At 41.5% G+C, this 24,347-nt stretch overlaps 1 protein-coding gene across 6 annotated transcripts in view; it reads left to right on the top strand.

Annotated features, from left to right (window-relative positions):
- Positions 1–24,347, top strand: part of SLC10A7 (solute carrier family 10 member 7) — a 205,653-nt gene that overhangs the window by 4,101 nt on the left and 177,205 nt on the right. For all 6 annotated transcript variants that reach the window (XR_014792101.1, XM_084856218.1, XM_084856217.1 and 3 more), the window contains exons 2-4: positions 6,814–6,896; positions 8,527–8,663; positions 14,872–14,947. Coding sequence is in view for 5 of the 6 variants with exons in the window: in XM_084856218.1 (XP_084712344.1) it covers positions 6,814–6,896; positions 8,527–8,663; positions 14,872–14,947 (296 nt within the window). In the remaining variant the exon portion in view is untranslated. The remainder of the gene's footprint in view (positions 1–6,813; positions 6,897–8,526; positions 8,664–14,871; positions 14,948–24,347) is intronic.

The raw sequence follows: 24,347 nt of genomic DNA, 5'->3' as shown, positions 1-24,347 counted from the left end.
CTGTAGAAATCAGTGGGATTGAAGTTAGTCATGACTAACTTAAGTCCCGTTGATTTCCATGGGTCTACTTTTAGTATGCTTCAGCAAAGGAGATTGTTACCTTGTCGTGGTGCTGGAGCTTGAGCACCTCAATGACGTCATGAGCTAAACCGTGAAGGGACACCCAAGACAGGAAGGTCATGGCAGAGAGGTCAGACTAAATACGATCCCTGGGGAAGGAAACGGCAACCCGCCCCAGTATTCTTGCCATGAAAACTAAGTGGATCAGTACAACCAGAGATATGTCAGTATACCATCGGAAGATTGGACTCCCAGGTCGGAAGATGGTGAAAATGCTACTGGGGAGGAACAGAGGATAAATTCAACTAGCCCCAGATGTGATGACGCAGCTAGCTCAAAGCCGAAAGGATGGCTATCAGCCGATGGTGCTGGTGGTGAACGACGAATCTGATGTTCTAAAGATCGACACACCATAGGAACCTGGAATGTAAGATCTATGAGCCAGGGCAAATTGGATGTGGTTATTGGGGAGATGTCAAGACTAAATATAGACATTTTGGGTGTCAGTGAACTGAAATGGACTAGAATGGGCCACTTCACATCAAATGACCACCAGATCTACTACTGTGGACAAGAGGACCACAGAAGAAATGGAGTAGCCTTCATAATTAATAATAAAGTGGCTAAAGCCGTGCTTGGATACAATCCAAAAAATGACAGAATGATCTCAATTCGAATTCAGGGTAAGCCATTTAACATCACAGTGATCCAAATATACGCCCCAACCACAGATGCTGAAGAAGCAGAAGTAGATCAGTTCTAGGAGGATCTGCAGCACCTACTGGATAGTACGCCAAACAAAGATGTTATTTTCATTACAGGAGACTGGAATGCTAAGGTGGGTAGTCAAATGACACCTGGAATTACAGGCAAGCATGGTCTGGGAGAACAAAATGAAGCAGGACATAGGCTGATAGAATTTTGCCAAGACAACTCACTGTGCATAACAAACACTCTCTTCCAGCAACCTAAGAGATGATTTTATACATGGACTTCACCAGACGGTCGACACCGAAATCAGATTGACTACATCCTTTGTAGCCAAAGGTGGCGGACATCTATGCAGTTGGTAAAAACAAGACCTGGAGCTGATTGTAGTTCAGATCACGAACTTCTTATTTCACAATTTAGAATCAGACTACAGAGAATAGGGAAGACCCACAGATCAGTTAGATATGAGCTCACTAATATTCCTCATGAATATGCAGTGGAGGTGAAGAATAGATTTAAGGGACTAGATTTAGTAGATAGGGTCCCAGAAGAACTAGAGACAGAAGTTTGCAACATTGTTCAGGAGGCGGCAACAAAAAACATCCCAAAGAAAAAGAAAACCAAGAAGGCAAGATGGCTGTCTGCTGAGACACTGGAAGCAGCCCAAGAAAGAAGGAAAGCAAAAGCCAACAGTGATAGGGGACATATGCCCAATTAAATGCAAAATTCCAGAGGTTAGCCAGAAGAGATAAGGAATTATTTTTAAACAAGCAATGCGTGGAAGCGGAAGAGGATAATAGAATAGGAAGGACAACAGACCTCTTCCAGGAAATTAGAAACATCGGAGGTAAATTCCGGGCAAAAATGGGTATGATCAAAAACAAAGATGGCACGGACCTAACAGAAGCAGAAGAGATCAAGAAAAGGTGGCAAGAATATATGGAAGGTCTGTATAGGAAGGATAATAATATCGGGGATAGATTTGACGGTGTGGTCAGTGAGCTAGAGCCAGACATCCTGAAGAGTGAGGTTGAATGGGCCTTAAGAAGCATTGCTAATAACAAGGCAGCAGGAGATGACGGTATCCCAGCTGAACTGTTTAAAATCTTTCAAGATGATGCTGTCAAGGTGATGCATGCCATATGCCAGCAAATTTGGAAAACACAAGAATGGCCAACAGATTGGAAAAGATCAACTTATATCCCATACCAAAAAAGGGAAGCACCAAAGAATGTTCAAACTATCGAACGGTGGCACTTATTTCACATGCCAGTAAGGTAATGCTCAAGATCTTGCAAGGGAGACTCCAGCAATTCATGGAACGAGAATTGCCAGATGTACAAGCTGGGTTTAGAAAAGGCAGAGGAACTAGAGACCAAATTGCCAATATCCGCTGGATAATGGAGAAAGCCAGGGAGTTTCAGAAAAACATCTATTTCCGTTTTATGGACTATTCTAAAGCCTTTGGCTGTGTGGATCATCATAAATTGTGGCAAGTTCTTGGTGGTATGGGGATACCAAGTCATCTTGTCTGCCTCCTGAGGAATCTGTATAACGACCAAGTAAGAACAGACCACAGAACAACGGACTGGCTTAAGATTGGGAAAGGAGTACGGCAGGGCTGTATACTCTCACCCTACCTATTCAACCTGTACGCAGAACACATCATGTGACGTGCTGGGCTTGATGAAGCCAAGGCTGGAGTTAAAATCGCTGGAAGAAACATTAACAGTCTCAGATATGCAGATGATACCACTTTGATGGCTGAAAGCAAGGAGGAGCTGAGGAACCTCATGACAAAGGTGAAAGAAGAAAGTGCAAAAGCTGGGTTGCAGTTAAACCTAAAAAAAAACCAATATTATGGCAACCAGCTTGATTGATAACTCGCAAATAGAGGGAGAAAACGTGGAGGCAGTGACAGACTTTGTCTTTCTAGGCACAAAGATTACTGCAGATGCTGACTGCAGCCAGGAAATCAGAAGACGTTTACTTCTTGGGAGGAGAGCAATGACAAATCTTGATAAAATAGTGAAGAGCAGAGACATCACACTGACAACAAAGGTCCGCATCATTAAAGCAATGGTATTCCCCATCGTAACCTATGGCTGCGAGAGCTGGACCATAAGGAAGGCTGAGCGAAGGAAGATAGATGCTTTTGAAGTGTGGTGCTGGAGGAAAATTCTGAGAGTGCCTTGGACTGCAAGAAGATCAAACCAGTCCATACTCCAGGAAATCAAGCCAGACTGCTCACTTGATGGAATGATATTAAAGGCAAAACTGAAGTACTTTGGCCACATCATGAGAAGACAGGATACCCTGGAGAAGATGCTGATGCTAGGGACAGTGGAAGGCAAAAGGAAGAGGGGCCGACCAAGGGCAAGGTGGATGGATGATATTCTGGAGGTGACGGACTCAACCTTGGGGGAGCTGGGGGTGGCGACGGCTGACAGGAAGCTCTGGCGTGGGTTGGTCCATGAAGTCACAAAGAGTCGGAAGCAACTGACCGAATAAACAACAACAAACTTTTTGTATGACTAAACCTGGATCCAACCCATTGAGTTTACTTTGATATCTTTGGGGGTCAATTCTTTCCCTTTTGGTATGACTGAAAAACCATGCACACAGGGTTTGTGAGGTCAAAGTGACCTTACAAAATGTTATTAAATTATTTAGTTACTCGTTATGTTTTTTCTGCCAACCTAGCAGTTCGAAAGCAAGAAATTGCAAGTAGATAAATAGGTACCGCCTCCGCGGGAAAGGTAACAGCGTTCCGTGCACCTCGGTGTTCAGTCATGCCAGCCACATGACCACGGAAGCGTCTTCGGACAGCGCTGGCTCTTCGGCTTAGAAACGGGGATGAGCACCGCACCCTAGAGTCGGACACGACTGGTTGGGGACACCTTTACCTTTTTATGTTTCTAGGTGCTTAGACAAGAACCTTTTCTTTCCATTACTTGTGAGTGATAAATTAACTTAGAGGATGAAAATACAATATTTTGTCTAGATACATAATAGGCAAAATACTCATTTTTCTTAATGTAGCTACAAACAGTTTTAGGGATCAAAGTACCTGACATACATACAAAATTCCTTTAAAAAACTGATATTAACTTTAAAAAAACAACAGTAAAACCAGCAAAACTATTTTTTGCTTGGAAAATACATCATGGGTATTTGCAGAGTTCATGCTGAGCAATACTTACTAATTCTTCTTTGGGGATCATGTTGATGCCAACTGCACTTGCAAATATTTGCAAGCAGTCTGCATCTCAGCAGGTGGCTAGGCTTAATGGCAATTCTCAGTCAAGTCCTGGAGCACCTTTGCAATCACAGCAGCCCGGAGCAGCATTGTCAGTGAGGCTGCAGTCCTGTATCCACTTATCTGGAAGTAAGCCCCATTAAGTTCAGTAGGGCTTATTTCTGAATAGGCATTTATAGTATTGTACTCTAATTCTTCCACACATACAGATGCAGCAATCCTGAACAACAAATCCTATCTGGAGATTTTTCTTTATTATAACAAAATTAAAGGCGCTGTAGACACCTGTAACTGGATAGTCACATATGGAGCTGCCTTATCCTGAGTCAGACCATTGGTCCATCTAGCCCCCTCTTCTCAACACTGACTGGCAGCGGCTCTCCAGGGTTTCAGGCAGGAGTTTCTCCAGCCCTCCCTGGGGATGCTGGGGATTGAACCTAGACCTTCTGCTTGCAACGCAGGTGCTCTGCCACTGAGTTGCGGTCCTTTTCTCCACATACACCTCCAAATGTAAGATCAAATGGTGGCCAAGAGTAGTTTCTTCAAATATAGTAGGCTCTGACTGTTTAAATGCCTGTAAATGCCCAGAGGCAGCCTGAGAACTGGGAAGGCCTGCCTACTGACCCTAAGAGAAAGGGGCAGATGTCATTGCTGTGGTTAATGCACTGGCAGAAAGTTGCAGCGACAATGTGCTTCGTATAACTGCTTTGTCTGCCCAACTCATATAGCTGTGAAATGTGGTAGCTGTTCATTGGATGCCTATGTAGCATGTGCTGTGGTTGCAAGTTCTGAAAACCAATTATTGCACTGTTTTCTGTAACTTCTGTATCATGTTGCATGTGTGTCAATAGCCCAATACATTTTATGTTCTAAACTGGGATCTATTAGACACCCATGCACTGTTCCTGTAGGTGTATACTCTACATTGTGGGGTATATTATTCACCCTGATTATTTATTTGCTACTCCATTGTTTTACTTAAAAAGGAACGTTCTCAGTGAAGGTGTAATTTCTTCTACTTGCAAATGGTATTGTGCATAATACCATCCCCCAAGTGATTTGTTTTTATGGCTTTCTTGGAGTACATTTTACCTTGAAATGGGATTGATACAGCACATTTTCTATTGACCGACATTAAAAAAATCTGCTGGCTGATTAATGGGCACCTTTTTAGATTATCAAACATTTCTTAATTGATTAATATAACTGATTAAGTGATGTAGCCCTCCTAAGGATGCTCTCAGATATACTATTTTGTGAGTTATTGGGGCTCTGAATCAGCACCAGTCACCTGCAGCCCACACATTTACTGTCACAATGGTAATCTTGGGCCAGTTGCTTCTAGTCCAGACTGACCAGCAGGAGCAGTATGGATTGTGCAGTTACCATGGTTCCAAAACAGTGATCGTAGCTCTATAAATTCTTCCTCTTCATGCAGTACTTCCTGGGTTAATGCTGCAAGGAATAGCAACTGAAAGCATCCTAAAACTAGCTAAGGGAACTACCTCAGGGAACAGCTCTATCCACATACTTTAAGGAAGGGATGGAAGAGAACAGTTCAGTGTATAAGCCAGAAACAAAAAGAGATCAGAAGCTTGTGTGCCAGCGCCTTTTCAGATAATCAGTGCAAGAAATACACATTTCTTGCTTATTGTGGGAACCCAAACATTTCTCTCAAGGAAGCACAAGGAGTTTTTAGAGTTTTTATTTTCTAACACTCAAAGAACAATTTGTGGTTGCTGAGAAAATGCAGTTCTTTTCCCAGTTCAAGAGCCATTGCAGTGTAAAGTGCTGCCTATAATGTTGTTGCATGAATGTGATGAATACCTACTGGACAATGTGACGTTATTGATGAATAATTCAGTGGACATGCCCAGTGCTTGCTCTATGTGACTTATTTGCAGGCTCCCATGTGAGTTGAAATAGCCGTGAAAGTAGTCAAAGTGTGGAAAAGCCCCTTGTGACTTTCACTTCCCCCCCACTTCTATCTATCCCAGTTGTTCACTCCACTTCTTGTAAACTGCAGGTATGTGCATTATCCAGCCATCCTTTCTTAAATGGAAGAGGGCACAGTAGTTCAGGAATTTCATCACCATCAGCTTTGTAGCAAGGCTGTCCACCCTCATTCATTATGTGTGAATTGGATATTGCATTATTGACTGAATCTGGACTTGCAGGATTACCCTGTAAACGTTAAAATCAATAGGAGCTGGCTTTTAACTTCTTGTCCAGATTTAAGCCCCTGTTCTTCCTACTGCAAATATAGATTAGGACGGCATGGAAACTACATTATAGTAATTAACAAGAGGTAATGATAGAGCTAGGCCTTTCTTTATGTCTGATACTACACTTTTAGAAGAAGGCCTTTTATTCTTTAGATCATGAATCTGGTTTTATTCTTGACTTTGTTTTTCTACTTTTCTAAACCTTGTTACTTTCTAGTTTCTTTCTGTCTCCCTTTATGTGTATGTATGTATCTGTTTATTGAATGAATAATCTCTCTGACATTTTCATACTGATCCCGAATGCATTAGCTCCACTCCAGTAGAGCTGGACTGCTTATGTATTTTGGCTTTTCTTCTGTTGGCTATGGGAAAAGAGAGAGCCAGTAAGCTTGCACTTCTTTCTTTTTTTTTTAACTTTTTATAGCCATCAGTGGGAGCCATGTACATACATGTGAATGTGGAGGAGGAAGATTCAGGCTTGCAAGTCCTATATGGAAATAAATCTGATTGATATAGGTAAGCTGCCTTAGTTTACTTTTGTGTGTGTTTGTATTTCAGGACCCCTGAAACCAGAAATCACCATCACCTATATAGCAGTTTCAGCTATATTCTTTAACAGTGGGCTCTCGCTGAAAACAGAGGTACTGCAAATTGAATTTTTATCTTTATCACTTCTTGTTGTCTGAATGAAAATGGAACATAAGAAACTGCCTCATTGGTCCATCTAGCCCAGTACTGTCAACACTGACTGGTAACAGCTTTCCAGGTTTCAGGCAGGGTTTTTTCCAGCCCTACTTGGAGATGCTGTGGGTTAAATCTGCAAAGCATGTGCTCAGCTATTGAGCTGTGGCCCAGCATCAGGTTGCTAACCTTTCAGGTATTAAGATACTTGTAATGACAAATGGGAGCCACATCATAGTCCCAGCAACAGCCAATTTGTAGTTCCAGGAGGGCAGATATGTCTCTTTCTCAGGGGGAGGGGGAGATATTGTGGATTATATTCTTGCACATATGAAGGACTTTCACAAGGTCCTTTATTGTTGCTAATGCATTAAGGGTGCAGTCCTATGTATGTTTAGACAGAAATAAGTCCTATAACTCCCAGCATTCCCCAACCACCATGGCTGGTTGGGGAAAGTTGGTAGTTGTAAGACATTTTTCTGTCGAAACATGCATAGGATTGCGTCCTTATAACCTTATGTTTTGGTGTCAGATTAGAATGGAAAGAATCTTCCTGGGTTATTTTAAAAGTCTACACCTGTAATCCTGAAGTGGGTATATGTCATTGCATTGATTCAAATAAAAATTGATTCCAGGAAAATCATGTTCACATGGCTTTGATTTTTGTGATAACAGTGCACGGTTTCAGAGCTGTTGATCCTCATTGTTCAGACATGTAAGTTGGTTCCACATGAGGTTAATGACTTGACATAGGACCAACCAGTCCATATAGATGGCCTATTGCAGAGAGGATGTGATGGTTGGTAGATTTACCTGCTTTCCCCACAATTATGTATTGTAGCATGCCCCTCGGGGGGGTGGGGTGAACTCTTGTAAGGATTTGTCTTAAGTATTAAAACTGGATCTTTAACTGGTGTCCTCATCATTAGTCAGTTAGGTTTGTGTAAGTTTATTATTATTATTATTATTATTATTAAGGTTTATTCCCAGCTTCTTATTTATGTCATCGTAATCTGAGGCACAGAATTCATGTCCAGCAGTGCTTATGTAGCTAAATGGATACTAAACTACATTACAGAGCTCCGGGTGGCTTCTTGCTAACAGCCATGTATGTGCATAAATTAAAGCTGCTTTGGATGTACATTTATTTAGGGTAGTAGGTTTGTATCACATGAAAAAAATATTCGTCATTTTTTTGCAATTGGCTCGGTCACTTCAAAAATATGTTTGCTAGCTCATCTTTTTGTCCCTGTTTCTGTTTGAACTAATCTTGGGCTAAATGTTTCAGTACATAATTCTGTAAAGTATATTATTTAACCACAAATTAATAATAAATAATAAATACAGCCATAAATACAATACATTTTCAGTCTGTACTTCATTGGTATTTTAGTTTATGCTTCGTTTAGGCAATGGGATATTTTAAATCTACATATATCAAAATAGATGAAGTTATTTACTGAATCGGAGAACAGGCTTTTTGAAGCTATGTGCACCTGACATGTAATGATGATACCAACTTAAACAATACAAAATAGAACTGACTTCAGCTGCTAAACTGCAACCTCTTCTTCTCTTTTTATTTTGTAGGAGCTGACAAGTGCTTTGATGCATGTGAAATTGCATCTTTTTGTCCAGATCTTCACACTTGTATTCTTCCCAACAGCAATATGGCTATTTCTTCAGCTGTTATCTATCACACCTATAAATGAATGGCTTTTAAAAGGGTATGTTTTAACATCTAAAGGGTGAAATATTTACAGCTGCTTTTCCAGTAATATGCTTTCAGTAGCATTAGGTTGGATTTTTTTTTGTAGTAGTGAAGTGATTTTTCCGTGTAATGCTTTGACACTTGCTGTTGGAAAAAAACAATATGCAAAAAATTACTCTTTCATAATCTTGGTCTTGTGTATCCAAAGACTTGGCAGCTAATTTTGTATGTAGGGACTTACTCAACAGATCATGCCTCTTTTGACAAGCCTTCCTTATTGAATTTGCTACTCTAGGTTTCAAGGAATATGGAAGTAAGAGAAGTGATAGAATATAAACTAAAATGTATGAATATATGTGAATTAGCACCTTCAGATTCTATACAGTATGCTAGATATTCATTTCTCAGCACCTTAAACTATTTTTTCACTCTCACAGATTCTGAACTAAGAAAAGGTCCCTCCCCGCTCCATAATAGTAATTGTTCTTGGTTGCAGTATTTTATTTTGTATGCAAATGCTTCCAGAGACCAAGAAGAGCTACAGAAAATTGTAATGTAGATGCATAGGATTTAACATTAACAAAAAATGTCAAGGGCCATTGCAGTGTATTGTACTAAATTGTTCAATGAAAGAATTTAAATATTCTATTCTAGTATTTTTATTGTCTCTAAGGAATATATCTGCCCCCCTATGTATTTAGTACATTTATATCTTTCCTTTCCAACAGAAAATTGCTCCGGACAGCTAACAATAAAAATAAAATTAATCAAAATACAAATGAAAACATATTAAAAATTACATCATGAAAATAACACACCAAAGAAATACACAGCACTAAAAAGAAAAGCAGTATTAACCATATCTAGAGGCAACAGAAATCTAAAACATCCTATTAAAATCAGCAAGATAGGTCAAAAGGCACCCCCAAAAGAATAGTTTCCTCCCCACCGATGGAAGGCCATTGAAGAGCGGGTGGATTTCAAAGTCTAAGTGTGTCCATTGAAAAGGCCCTCCCTTGTGTTCCTGCCTAATGCACGTCTGACATTGGCAGAACACAGAGGGAGAGCCTCCTCTTTAGATGTAAATGCCCAGGCAGGTTTGTATTGAAGTATGTGACCCTTCAGTATGCTGGCCCTAAGCTGTTCAAGGCTTTTAAAGGTCAAAATGAGCATTTTGAATTGGGCTTAGAAATTGACTGGTAGTCTTCAGTCTGGCTGCTGCAGTCTGACCAAGTGCAGTCTCTGAACAATCTTCAAAAGCAGTCCTATGTAGAATGCATAGCAATATTCCAAGTGAGAAGTGACTAGAGCATGTGTCGCCATGGCAAAATCTGAGAGAAAGAACACAATTGGCACACGAGCCAAACTCTGCAAATGCACCGTGGCTCAGATATGAGTCCAGTACTTCCAAACTCTGGCCCTGATTCTTCAAGGGGACTGCTACCCTGACTAAAACAGATTGAACTCCCATTTTCTGATCCACAGACTATGAACATTTCTGTTTTGTCTGGATTACATTTCAGTCATTACAAAAAAAGAAAATCCAGTCTATTTTCAATCTCAAGTACTGATTCAGGATCTCAGCAACTTCCTCAAATGGGATGGCAAGGTTAGGGAGAGTTGGATGACATCAGAAATTGATGGCATTGTACCCCAAATCCCTTGACAGGCTCTTTTGGTGGTTTTGTGTGTAGATCTTAAAAAGGGGCCTGGTTCGCACATAACGGCAACCCAGAGTTCTGAAGGCACATGAGGCAGCCACCTTGCTGAAGCTAAGCAGGTTTGGGTCTTGTCAGTGATTGGAGGGGATACCTGGGAACCACGTGTAGCCACCTTGAGTTCCATGATGGAAGAAAGGTGGGATATAAATGTAATAATAATTATAAATAAAAATCTTGGGTTGTCGTTGAATTGTGGGTTGTCATTATGGTTTAACTATTGGTTGTTAACCACGAACAACCTAGGAAAAGAAACCATGGTTTGTTGTTGGGTTGTGAATTCAACTCAACACATAACAACCCATGATTCAACCATGTCCCACAACTTAATGGCAACCTATATTCAACCCATACTCTGGGTTGTTATGTGCGAACCAGGTCAGTGGTTGGGGACAGAATAGAACCCTGTGGGACACCGTAGGCCAAGATGCTGAACAGGAGTTGCCAGCATCACCTTCTACAATCAGCCTCCAGGAAGGACCTGAGCCACTGTAAAACAGTGCCCCTAAGCCCCATTGTGGTTAGGCAATGCAGAAGGATACGATGTTCGATGGCACTGAGAGCTGCTGAGAGGTCCAGCAGAACCAACAGGGACACATTCCCCCTGTATAATTCCCGACATAGGTCATCAACCAAGGCACAAAAACTGTTTCAGTCATGTAACCAGGCCTGAAAACAGATTGAAATAGATCTAGATAATCTGCTTCATCAAAAAAAACTAACATCCTGGAGTTAAGAGGCACTCAAACACTGCACCCAAAATTTGAATCTCAAAGACTGCCCGGAAATTATCTAATATAGTGGGATTCGGGGAAGGCTTTTTCAGTAATGGTCTTGCCACTGCCACTTCTAGGCTCAGTGGTACCACATCTTCACACAGGGTTGCATTTACCACTCTCCTTACCTACCTCCCCTACCAGCTTTTACCAGCCAGGAAGGCAAGGCTGAAGTACATACGTGGTAGGCCTCACCTCTTCAAGAATCTTGTGCACATATAATAAGTCACTGTCTTCCTGCTAGTACGCAAGGTTATATCATATTATCCCAAGTTAGCAGACACGTACAAAAGAAAGGTATGAATAGCTATGGGTTTTTCTCTACAGCAGCTCCCAAAGCCAAATTATTGTTCCGTTATTATTTTTTTAAGATAAATAGCTGTTTGGTGACTTTAGGAATTGCTGAAGGGAAAGTTAAGCAGAAACAGCAAAGAAGGTGCAGGTTCTTTTGCACCCTGATTGGGTAAAAGGGCCTATTCATTTAAACACAGTTGTATCCCATGCACTTTGTTTCAGGATTAGAGTTCAAATGCAGCTGATGGTTGTGTGTAAGTGTCTACAAGAGCAAAGCATACACACACACATACACACACTGTGCAAAGTGAAGTGATGGATTCTCGTAAGCTATTTTAAACAGCTTACCAGAACAAACAAAATAGCATAGCAAAGCAAACATGATCTGTGGAATATTTACACAGTTTCTTCCACTGATGTTGCTTGGATGGTTTTTCAATAGAGAAAAATAAGGTGTCACTTCCTCAACCTTAATTTACCCTGCAAAATGAGAAAATACTGTATCAACTGTTTTTGTTTTGGCCAGTGACAGGTGCCTCCTTAGTTACAGGCTGTCAAAACATACTTTCGATACAGAGTAGTCTGTTTGTAGGTTGCTAAATGCAAGAACTTTGATTATTTACTTCTGAAATAATTGTAAAACTTCATCCTTTTTATTTCCTGGCCTCCTCTTTGCAACTCTGGATATATTTTCTTTACCACAGACATAGTGAGATGGACTAGAGTTCACTGATATCAGACTATTATTGTATACGATTATAATGAACAATCTTTTTTCTGTGATGAAGCTCTCATGATTCAATCCCTTTGTCCTGTCAATTGTGTTCTGATTGCGATTTCTTTAGAGTGCTGGACTGGGAGTTGGGAGATCCGGGTTCTAGTCCGCACTCGGCCATGGAAGCTCACTGGGTGACTTTGGGTCAGTCGCAGACTCTCAGCCCAACCCACCTCACAGGGTTGTTGTTGTGAGGATAAAATGGAGAGGAGGAGGATAATGTAAGCCGCCTTGGGTTCCTTGCAAGAGGTAAAAAGGCGGGGTATAAATGCAATAAATAAATAAATAAAATCTTTCTGAGTGTTCAGAGTACTTCATTTCCATCAATTCAGTAAGCCTTATAACAAATCTCTAAGGGGCGCAGTACCTCAGAGCCAGGGGATTAAGGCTTAACTACAGGCAGTATGAGCTTTAAGCTAAACTATGCTGGTATTTTTTGCCCCTGCCCCTTTTGCCTTCGGCCCCACCCACCACTGGAATGCGGCCCCAAGTGCTTCTTTGAAACGGAATTCGACTCCTGGGCTGAAAGAGGTTCTGCATCCCTGGTCTGTGTTACCGCCATGTTGTGGATGGAGGCTAAGGCAGGATGGAACATAGGAAGCTGCCTTATATCAGACCAGACCATGTATCCATCTAGCACAATGTTGCCTACGCTGACTGGCAGCATCTCTCCAGGGTCTCAGGCAGAGGTTTTTCACATCACCTGCTACCTGATCTTTTTACATTGGAGATGTCAGGGATTGAACTACTGGACCTTTTATATGCAAAGCATATGCTCAATTGCTGAGCTATGTCCCCTCCCCTAAATCCCCTTCAGAATTCTCTCAGGGCCAAAACTAAACATTAGCCTAATCATGCATAGTGGAGCCACGCATGACACTTTTATTTACCTTCATGTAAGTGCACGCAATCCTGATTTGGATTGGGGCCACCCCACCCCAGGAAAGGAGGGGTTAAACCTCCCCCTACCCATTTTCATCCCAAAATTCCACCCCATCCCCCTGCAGGGGTTTGTGTAAAAAAAAGAAAAGAAGAAAAAAGAAAGTCTCAGTTGAGAAGAAAAATAAAACCTTTATAACACTCTGAGCTTCTTCTCCTATTCATTTTTTTTGCACCGGATTACTTCTGTGAGCCACTCATGCATCGGTATACATCCGGAAAGGAATGAGTAATCCATCTGCATTATTGTTAGGCCTGTGAACTGTTGCAAACTGACTTATTAGAGCAGCCTTTCCCAAACTTGTGCCCTTCAGATGAGTTGGACTGCAACTCTCATAATTCTCAGCCACCATGGGCATTAGTCATACTGGCTGGGCATTGTGGGAGTTGCAGTCTAACACATCTGGAGAGTGCCAGGTTGGTGAAGGCAGTATTAGAGGATCATGTAGTCTTCCTTTAAGAAGATACTTCGGTCTTCAGATAAAGAAGTGGCCAATTCTGAGATATCCCTGTCCAGAGCCTCTTGTTCACTGCAATCCAAGCTTCATTCACTTCATTTGTGAATGTAGCATGTAGGCACTTCTGGACATACACAGTTTCCCTCACTTGTGAATGCAGAAGCCCTGATAGTATTGAGTCCAATACACAATACCTTGTGTATTGAGCCTGCAAGGATTTTCAAGATCAGGGATCTGTGCATGCATGATTGTAAAAAAGAATGTGGAAATATCTCAGACTTGACTGAGAGAACTTTTTATTTTTTTATTAAATTTATTAATCGCCCATCTGGCTGGTCACCCAGCCACTCTGGGCGATGTACAACAATAACAGTTCAAAACAATAAAATTCAACATTAAAAACATCACGTTTCTAAAATTACCCTAAGCCACCCCAAATGCCTGCCTGAACAACCATGTTTTTAATGCACGGCGGAAGCTCATTAAAGAGGGGGCATGGCAGAGTTCCCTAGGGAGGGAGTTCCACAGAGTGGGGGCCACCACAGAGGAGGCCCTCTCCCTCACCAGCCTAGCTGTCCTGGCTGATGGGACAGAGAGAAGGCCATCCGGGGCTGATCTTGTTGAGTGGCCTATCTGGTGTTGCTGGAGGCGGTCCTTGAGATAGGCTGGGCCGGAACCGTATAGGGTTTTAAAGGTCAAAACCTGCACCTTGAATTTGGCCTGGAAAACAACTGGCAACCAGTGCAGCTTCTTTAGCACTGGAGTGATGTGATCATGCCAGCGGCTGCTTTGAATCAGGCGAGCCGCCACATTCTGTACCAGCTGCAGCTTCCGAACCATCTTCAAGGGTAACCCCACGTAGAGCGCATTACAGTAGTCTAAACAAGAGGAGACCAGGGCATGTACTACCAATGGGAGCAGATGGTCGGGAAGGTAGGGGCGCAGCCGCCGTATCAGATGGAGTTGGTACAGCGCTGTTCAGTTCACAGCTGACACCTGAGCCTCCATGGACAGCTGGGAGTCTAAGATGACCCCCAAGCTGCAGACCTGGTCTTTCAAGGGTAGCCGTACCCCAGCTGATATTTATTATCTGTGCAAGGGGATTCTCCTTGCATTTCTGTATTCTAGTCACTAAATAAAGGACGTTTGCATTCATAGCTTCTGAATTAGCGTGTAATTGTGTCCACTCTCCTCTGTGGGTTGTTTGGTGATTAAATGGAATGAATATTACATTTGTATTTATGGGTTCGTTTTTCTCCCTTAGTTTGCAGACAGTAGGCTGTATGCCACCTCCTGTATCTTCAGCAGTGATTTTAACCAAAGCTGTAGGTGGGAATGAGGTGAGTTTTTAACGTTTTATTTTCTTATGGCTTGCTTCTTTAAAAGTACTTTTGTGCTCAGGATTTTTGACTAAAGGAAGGTTGATTGACAGAATGTGAAACAATGCTAATTGAGGTTTATCATAATTTAATTCTAACCATTGTTCAGACAAGATAGAAATATGAAACTTGGTATACTTTTGTAGTTCATCTACAAGTAGAAACATCTCAAATCCCAGATTTTATTTCAGAGTTGAACTGAAAGCCCCTTACCTTGATGGGGAAAATACATCAAAAAAGAAAAAATGCACATTGTAGATGTTTAACTTGAGTAAAAATAGATCTAGATTTCCCCAAAGTTGGGGACATAGCCTCTTTAAACCTGGAAAAACCATTTTCATGAACTTTTATATGGGTGGGTGTCAAATATATGTAATCCCCAACTCTTAATGGTTACTTATCTCTCTTATTTATATTACATATGTTTATTTATAATACTTAATGTACTGTGTAATATACAGTGTCTAAGTGGTTTACACAAAATTTATAAAAACACAACTAAAATACATGCATAATATAAAAATAATAAACAATTAACCACTTACAACAAGAAGCATCTTAGACACAAGTCCAGGATGAATAGGGCCAGTCTGCTCTGGGAAGCGTCTGCCATTAAAAAAAGAACACACATGAATTCTCAGGAATCTGGATATACTGGATATCCTGAAAGCCAGAATTTCACCACACATGGCACCTGTTCTACCACTAGTGACCATTGATGCTCTGGAGAGTGGACAGGCATGTGGTAGCAAATGTTCTCATTTCTTCTATATTTTCTGCTCAATTTCTTCTCTTTTTTAATATATAGTCTTAAGAGTCTCCTGTGGCTATTTATTTGTGAACCACCCAGAGAGTGTTGGCTATTGGGCGGTATAGAAATGTCAGAAATACAGACAGACAGACAGACAATGTTTCGGAGACTTTGAGGCATTATTATAGAGCTATCGTTGCCTGTCGTGTGCATGTGCCTGGAATTAGGAAAAAGGCTTTTCTCCTCCTGCCCAGCAGCGAAATGGTGTTTTCCCTAATTACATTTGTAAAGTTTAAAAGTATGGTTGCTATATCAGTGACAAGAGGAGCAGTAAGAGGAAAGTTACTCTACAGAAACTTTCCAAAATCCACAGCAAGGGAATACTTTGGTTAGGCCAACTAAAATGTCACAAAATAGCAAGCAGCCCTCAAGTTCTTCCAAACTGTTCACCAGGCTAAATCTTAAAGCCTCATTTTTGGCTTGCTGGCAAGTGAATGTCTTAAAAGTGCCCTGTACAGGATTGCCACAAGAATATCCCATGGCTAGTGATGCTCTCTTAGCATACCCAAATGTGCTGAAATAGTAGCAAAGACAACTTGCTGTTTTGCCCTTATGGTATATATTGTGAAGTATGAGCACATAATTCACAACCTCTGTGTGCTTTTGTTTCTGTGACCTAAGAACGAATGGGAAAAGATAAATGTGTTTGAAGTGGAAGTAATGATCTGGAATATTTTATTTGGGTTTGTGTGTTTGGTTCCCATAAGAATAGAATGACATTTAAGAATTTGGGGGAAGTCTGTCTGAGGTCAGATCTTGGCTGAGATTGTTGAACTATCAAAAAGGATGTACAACAAAAATGCAGAATAAACTGGAAAATGTCAAAAACAATTGATATGTCAGTAAACAAGTAGAACTTTTTGAAAGCTTGCTGAGAGCCTGAGATGTGCCTTGGTTTATAATCAAAGAGGAGTTTGTGTATCGTTGCCTTATTTGTGTGAATGCTCTGGGAACCTAAACATGGGGATGAGAGTAGGGTAGGACAGGGCAGGAGAGGATACCATTGTGGAAAAATATTCAGTGACCTGGTTCACGCATCATGGCCCCAGTTCCTGGGTTGTTTAAGGCTGAAGGGGACTGCCTTTTGCCTTGAGCCTGAAGTGGTAGTAGGAGATCGGAATTAGGCTGTGCCACCTGCTCTTCAAGCCAGTTCTCCCTTCACCACTGAAAGGATTCCAGATGAGGAATTGACTTCTTCTATATCCAGTTTCACCTCCACCCCTCTTTCATTGACCAGATGACTTGCTGATCATTTATAGTCATTACACACTAAAGGTGTGTGACCTGTCTTCACAAAAATTCTTTGAAGGAATCCTCTGTGTGACTCTTATTTATGACCTGGTGTTAGGCATTTAAAGCTATATTGAATTCCTTAGTTTTAATTGGTATTCAAGGCTCAAAATGTGTTACTTAGTATAAAGAATATTATATTTTTAGTTCTAGTGATGCCTCTGAATCTAAAACCTTTTCAGAAAAGACATATCAGTGAGTCTCATGGGGCAAGGTAAATTATTGCATGTGGTGAACTCGAAGTCATAGACCAAGGTCACGGCAGTGGGAGTCTATTCGAAAAAGGTTTTGTCTCTGCTTGGAAAGCAAATGAAAGCTCTCGTCATTTAAGTTGAAAATTATAGCTTTAAGAGAATTTTCATTACAGCTGAAAGATCAAGTTCATGGAGGACATAATGGACTCTAAGTTCTTTCTCGGATATAACAATGGAACAAGAGGCATGATGATTTTTTTTCCTCCTTTGCATTCTTGATGGAAAATAAGGGTTCATAAAGATCAGTCTTTGTAATAAACTACTCTTGAATAAAATCAAAGACTTTACAAGATAGAAGAGACTGATTATATTAAGCCTTGTATGGCTTTATTATTATCTATTTGAAATAATAGCTTTAAAGTAACTTTTTATTATGCCTCCACCTAATTTTGGGGGGTTCCTTCCACACCCTATCCCATTCAGCAGGGTCTCCCAACTTTGTTTAGCATTTTTGGAGCCTGGAGGGGCTGCTATGGAGACAGGGAAGTCTGCTTTTGCCAACTCAGTTGCATGCTCCTAAATATAGATTCAACCCTATGCATTTTATTTTATTTTATGTATGTATTTATTCTAAAAGCTTATATTCCACCAATTTCCTTGACAGGGAGTTCAATGTGGCAAACAAGCAATCACCTATACATACAATAATGTTTTAAAAAACAAGTTAATAAACAACGAGAAGAGTTTGTGAAAGCAGAAGTTAACCATAAATATTTAACCAAATGCCTTCTTAAAGACCCTCATTTTTACCTGCTGTGTACAACAACAATAAAGTGTTAGTGCCTGACAAATCTCTATTGGCAGAGCATTTTACAAGGTGGGTACAACTACAGAGAAGGCTGTAGACCTCACACATTACTCAATGGCAAACCCAGATTTTCCATCAAGTATACAGTCAGTTAGAGGAAATATCCAATCCCAGCTCTCTGAGTGTACCTCTGTTATACATGTGTCTGTGGCATTCACACTTTATAGTTTCAGATGTGCATTTAAAAATATGACATGTGCACCTCAAAGAAAAGATACAACATGCAAAGCTCAAATATTCACTGAATTGGATACACAAATTTAGACAGATCTAAATTTGCCACACGAGTCTTCTACATCACCGATGGGATGAGCAGAAGCAACTGAAAAAGATGGCCATTTGCAGAGTGCGCGCTCTGCAATAGCCTCATTCAAGTCTGGGACTACAGCAGAGTGGCTGGTTTGTTGATTTTGGCCAGAGACAGGATGATACAAAGATTTGTCCAGGCAGGACTGGACACAGGTTGCATTTATGGTAACTGGCTTGTATGCTCTTTCTAAAGTATCTATAATATAGTCATAGAATCATAGAATAGTAGGGCTGGAAAGGGCCTATAAGACCGTCGAGTCCAACCCCCTGCTCACTGCAGGAATCTAAGTCAAAGCATCCCTGACAGATAGCTGTCCAGCCTCATCTTGAATGCCTCCAGTGTGGGAGAGCCCACCACCTCCCTAGGTAATTGGATCCATTGTCGTATTGCTCTAACAGTCAGGAAGTTTTTCCTGATGTTCAGCCGGAATCTGGCTTCCTGTAACTTGAGCCCATTATTCCATGTCCTGCATTCTGGGATGATCAAGAAGAGATCCTGGCCTTCCTCTCTGTGACAACCTTTCAAGTACTTGAAGAGCACTATCCTATCTCCCCTCAGTCTTCTCTTCTCAAGGCTAAACATGCCCAGTTCTTTCAGTCTCTCTTCACAGGGCTTTGTTTCCAGTCTCCTGATCATCTTTGTTGTCCTCCTCTGAACCCTCTCCAGCTTGTCTGCATCCTTCTTAAAGTGTGGTGCCGAGTGAGGCCTAACCAGTGCTGAGTAGAGGGAAACTAGTACTTCCCGGGATTTGGAAGCTATGCTTCTGTTAATGCAGCCCAAAATAGCTTTTGCCTTTTTTGCAGCCACATCACATTGTTGGCTCATATTCAGCTTGTAATCTGCAACAACTCCAAGATCCTTCTCACTTGTAGAGTTTTTGAGCCAAGTATTCCCCATCTTGTAACTTTGCATTTGGTTCCTTTTTCCTAGGTGCAGAACTTGGCAACTATCCCTATTAAATGTCATTCTGTTGTTTTCTGCCCAGCACTCCAGCCTATCAAGATCACCTTGGATTTTGTTTCTGTGTTCCAAAGTATTAGCTATCCCGCCCAATTTTGTGTCATCTGCAAATTTGATCAGCATTCCCTGCACCTCTTCCTCCAAGTCATTAATAACAATGTTGAAGAGCACTGGGCCCAGGACTGAGCCCTGCGGTACCCCGCTTGTTACCTCTCCCCAGTTTGAGAAGATCCCATTGATGAGCACTCTTTGAGTCCGATCCAGTAGCTAACTGTGGATCCACCTGATCATTGTTTCATCTAGCCCACTTTGAGCTAGTTTGCTCATCAGGATACCATGGGGCACTTTGTTGAAAGCTTTGCTGAAGTCGAGGTATATGATGTCCACAGCATGCCCCCAGTCCACAAGGGAGGTTACCTGATCAAAAAATGAGGTCAGATTAGTCTGGCAGGATTTTTTCTTGACAAATCCATGTTGGCTTCGAGTAATTACTGCACTGTTTACAAGGCGCTTACAGATGGATTGCTTTATAATCTGCCTAGAATTTTCGCAGGGATTGCTGACAGACTGATTGGTCTGTAGTTCCCAGGTTCCTCCTTTTTACCCTTTTTGAAGATAGGACAACATGAATCCTCCTCCAATCATCTGGCACTTCACCCGTCCTCCATGATTTCTCAAAGATAATAGACAGTCTTTACAGTGAACAGTGTGGGCATAACAGTGATGTTATGCCCACATAGTTTTTGGTTGGCTTATGAGTCCTGTCTTGCTTTAACCAAACCCAGAATCAAAGCTTATTCCTTGTTTTGGTGTTCCACCTCAGCCTCTTGCCAAGCAACAAGGTGCATGGTTTGAGCAGCTAGAAGACAAAACTGTTCCACAAGCTAAGCTACGTTTGGTGGCACTTTTCCCAAAACTATCCCTCCCTCTCTTTCAAGCCAGCCTGCCTAAATTTGCTGGTACTTTGTAAGGAGAGGAATCTTAAAAGGGACCTCTGCCTGCTTAACTAACATGGAGGACTGTGGGACACCTTTCCCCAGCCTCCTCCTCCCCCGAAACTGAAAACCAAACCCCTCAGGAACACCTGCACTTTGGGACAGCTGTACCCACTGTCCCACAAGCTTCAACCCTTTTACCCTCTCTGAGTTCTAGGGAAACTCAATATGCTGAATGGGTTCTCTCAAGCCGCTACTGGAGAAGAAACGAGGATATAGATATAATAAAGGTACTGTAAAATCAAATAATGTGGGAATTTGGATTTTAAAAAACAAAAATTTATTCAACACAAGAAGAGTTATATGTTATTCATTAATACTTGGACCTAACTTCCCTAGCTACTCTACCCCTTCTAAAATCCTATACACAAACCCCACTAACTAGATGTTGCTTCCATGATCCCTAAGGCCCTATCTGACTGTCAGCTCATCCTTTATATAACCTTAGAATCACACACACTCACCTCCCCCCCCCCCCCAACACACACACCTTTCACTCACTCTCTGGCATACTATTAACGCTATCTTACCTGGGTTGAATTTAACAATATAAAAACATACATAACAAAACAGGCAGATGTTACAGACTGCATGTTGAAACATAACTGCACTCTTAGTGGGACACCCTGACTTATACCCACAGAAGGCAAAATAAATATCTGTCAAAGGGAACAAAGGGTTACTGACCTTTCTTCATTGGTGAGCTTTTTCCCTTAGCTCTGTTGCTAGGAAAATGTATCTTGTGGTCACAAGTAACTTATCACTTCGTTGACCAACCTTGTTTGTTTATTGGATGAGTGGGTTCTAGTGAGAGGTGAATTTCAGGGATTGCTCAGCAGTGTGCTGAATGGTCTCCAGGTGTGCAGAAGAGGGTGTGTGTTTTTTTCTTGTAGTGGACCAAGATATCTCCAAATATAGCATGCCTGTCACATGGACACATTGCTGGGGTGGGTGGTGAAAAGGCTAAATAGCTGCGTGTGATAGCCAGAAATTACTTTGGGGAGTAATTGGGTGAAACCTCCCCTACAATGCTTTGCTTGGGGGCTTAGTGCTGCTGATCACTAATGAGTGGGGAGGTGTATGGTGCATTTACCTCTGCGGTGATTCAGTGTCAATGGGATAGGTAGTCGAATGTCCCTTCACCACTGCTAAGTCACCTGTGAGGGCTGCTAATACATTTCAGGAAAATCCCATGGGGATGCAACAAGCAGTCTTGAAGAGAGAGCTTCTTCTCTTCCGTTGTGGTGGCAGGAAAGGGTTAAACCGCTCAGGAATCGAGCCTCTGCAGAGTGTATGTAGAAAGCGAGGAAAGGAGGGAAGCATGCTCCAGAGGTCTGTGAGGAGATTTCCCACCCTTTCAGCGAGCCAATGGTGAGTCAGCAGGTGTGCTGAGGATGTGCCAGTCTTTGACCGCCCCCAGAGGCATTCGAGATACCAGCCAGGAACTGGCAAAAGAGGCAGGGAGAAACAAACCAGGAACTGGTGCAACAATCTGTGGTGTCTTTGCTCATCAGCAAGACTGTTTCCAGCTTGTTCCACAAACCATGTTTAAAACAAATAATGGCTTGGCATTATGTGCAAACACAGCCAACGCTTTATCTGTTCCATTAACTTCACACGGCTAAGGTTATATTTGGAGAAAACAGATGTCCATAAATCACTTCCCTGGCTCGAGCTTTGTGTTTACTGTTTCCTTGTTGCTTTTAATTTTTTTAACCTTTATTTAAAAAAAGGTTATATCTCATAATGTTCTAATCATGGCACTGCGTTGGAAATTCAAGCATTTATATTCAGGAAAATGAAGAAAAATATGTCAGGCTACATTAACGATAGTAATTGAGGCCTTGCAGAAAATCTTGTTTCAAAAATATGGAGAAACTGTTCTTTTGAGTCTTCTTTTTAATTAGCAGGAGCCAGCTGCTCCAAGCAGAGAACACCTGTGCTACCTGAGGTATTCAGGAGCTCAGAGCCCACTCTCATTGCACTCCAGTGGAAATTAGAAACAACTGATTTCTGTTGCAATGTAAATGGCCTTGGCTGCTATCACGCTCTTACTACGTTCTCCATCCTGAGATTTGAGGAAGGTACTTAAGCACTCTCTAACTTTGGAGAGCTGTTGGCAAGGCATTTACATCTTAGTAAGAATGTGCTTCCACTCAAAGTGCACTGAACTCATCAGCTTTTGGTTGGTAAGAGGTGGACTACTAGTCAATATAAAACAATTGTCTATCTCATCCAATCATTTGGAAAAATGTTCTGGATAGAATTTTTTTATTTAGGATTAGGATTAATGATTGGATAGAGTCATCTAAATTTAAGGGTTTTTAGAATTTTCTAAAATTCTGATGGTATATGAGATTCTTAATCCTAATTCATTGGTTACTCAATAAGTTTTAATCAAAATATGGAGACAACTGAATATATAATATATATTTATCATAAATATAATGAAATAACACGTCTATCTTGGTGAGTCCTCTCCCCTGTGTCAAGAAAGCATTTTGGATTTTCTGGAACTTGTACTATGAGGCTGATCCATTTTTAAAATTATCTCAGGCTGCAATCCAGTATTCCTTCCTTGAAGTAAGTTCCATCAAACTCAATTAAAATTTCTGAGTAGACTTCTATGGGACTACGCCATCAATCCTATGGAATCGGATTGCTGTAATAATAATAATCTCAATGTAATCAATGTCTCTCTCATCAATATAATAATAATAATCTCTCAAACTCCTGGGCCAATCCCCCTACCCCCATTGATCTTCCCCACACTCTAGGACCCACCTCTATTATGTTTTGATGTGCTCTCTTGCTCTCCCTCTCTGCTTGTGCCTTGACAGACTGCCTGAAAGTGATCAGCTAAACATGAGGGAAGCCTCTTGCATGCTTTAACAGAGTACTGTGGGAGTGGGGCAATAGGTGGTCATGAAGAAGTGTTTAAGGTACCACTTATCGTTCATGTTGGTCCTGGCTACTAAGCGGTTGGGGAGTACTGTGTGACTGCCTCGTTTTTAATGATAAGGCTGTTTGTTGGGATGGCTGTTGATGGGGCTGTTGATGGGGGAGGCATTTTATCTGACTAGAAAGGCTGTTTGGGGAGGAGAAGTTTCATGTAGTTGTATCGTATAAGGAAATGAAGACCTTTCTTATCCCTGTGGATGGAAAAAGGAGTGTGAAAACAATGATTCATCAATTAAAAATTCTTTAATACAGTTGCAGCCCTAATCAGATCACATGTTAACCTTCTAGATTTTTCTCAGTGCTATCTCTTTTTCATACAGTATAGCAAGTGTAAGCCTCACTGTGAACAAGGCTGTAGCTTTAGATGGCCTACATCCGTTTCCATGATAAGAGTGATGCTTTGTGCAGTTTCTGCAATCACAGAAATGGGTACCAGTCTTCTCTGTACAGAGCTTGGTCCACTGCACAAGAAAGATTATGTGGGGAGACAAGTAGATTCCTCTCCTACATGCGTACTGGCCCTCACAGTAGTTAAGAACAATGACAGACTGCTAATTTGGCAACATTCGGTCTGATGTTCTGCATGGGTATGTAGGATAAATAAAATGGAGGAGGTGAACATGGGTGTCATGGACCAGAACCATCATCCTTAAAGGATTCCAACCCCTCATCCTCAGAAGAGGCTCTGCAGTAGGAGAAAATTCAGCCACAGAAAGGCGAGACTTCTATTTCCCCATGACCCAGTTAGTTCTCCAGAAGAATCCCAGTGGGTCACTCCCCTGCATCCAGAGGAAGCCCCATTACCATCCTCAGACCCTGAGGACTTGGGCCATGAAGACACCAGGATGCCACAACCACCCACACATCGCTGCAGTCTGAGGCTGCTAAAACAGACCAGGCCCCTTTAAGGGTCAAAACCTCAGCAAAGGTAGAGGTGGAGCTAATCAGCCTAAAGGCTGGTAACTTCCAATT

This window comes from Heloderma suspectum, chromosome 5 (assembly GCF_057233095.1).
Source record: "Heloderma suspectum isolate Gila_16-S chromosome 5, 16-S_ref, whole genome shotgun sequence".
NCBI lineage: Eukaryota > Metazoa > Chordata > Lepidosauria > Squamata > Helodermatidae > Heloderma > Heloderma suspectum.
Note: the sequence above shows the minus strand (reverse complement) of the source record. Positions and strands in the feature narration are given on the sequence as shown.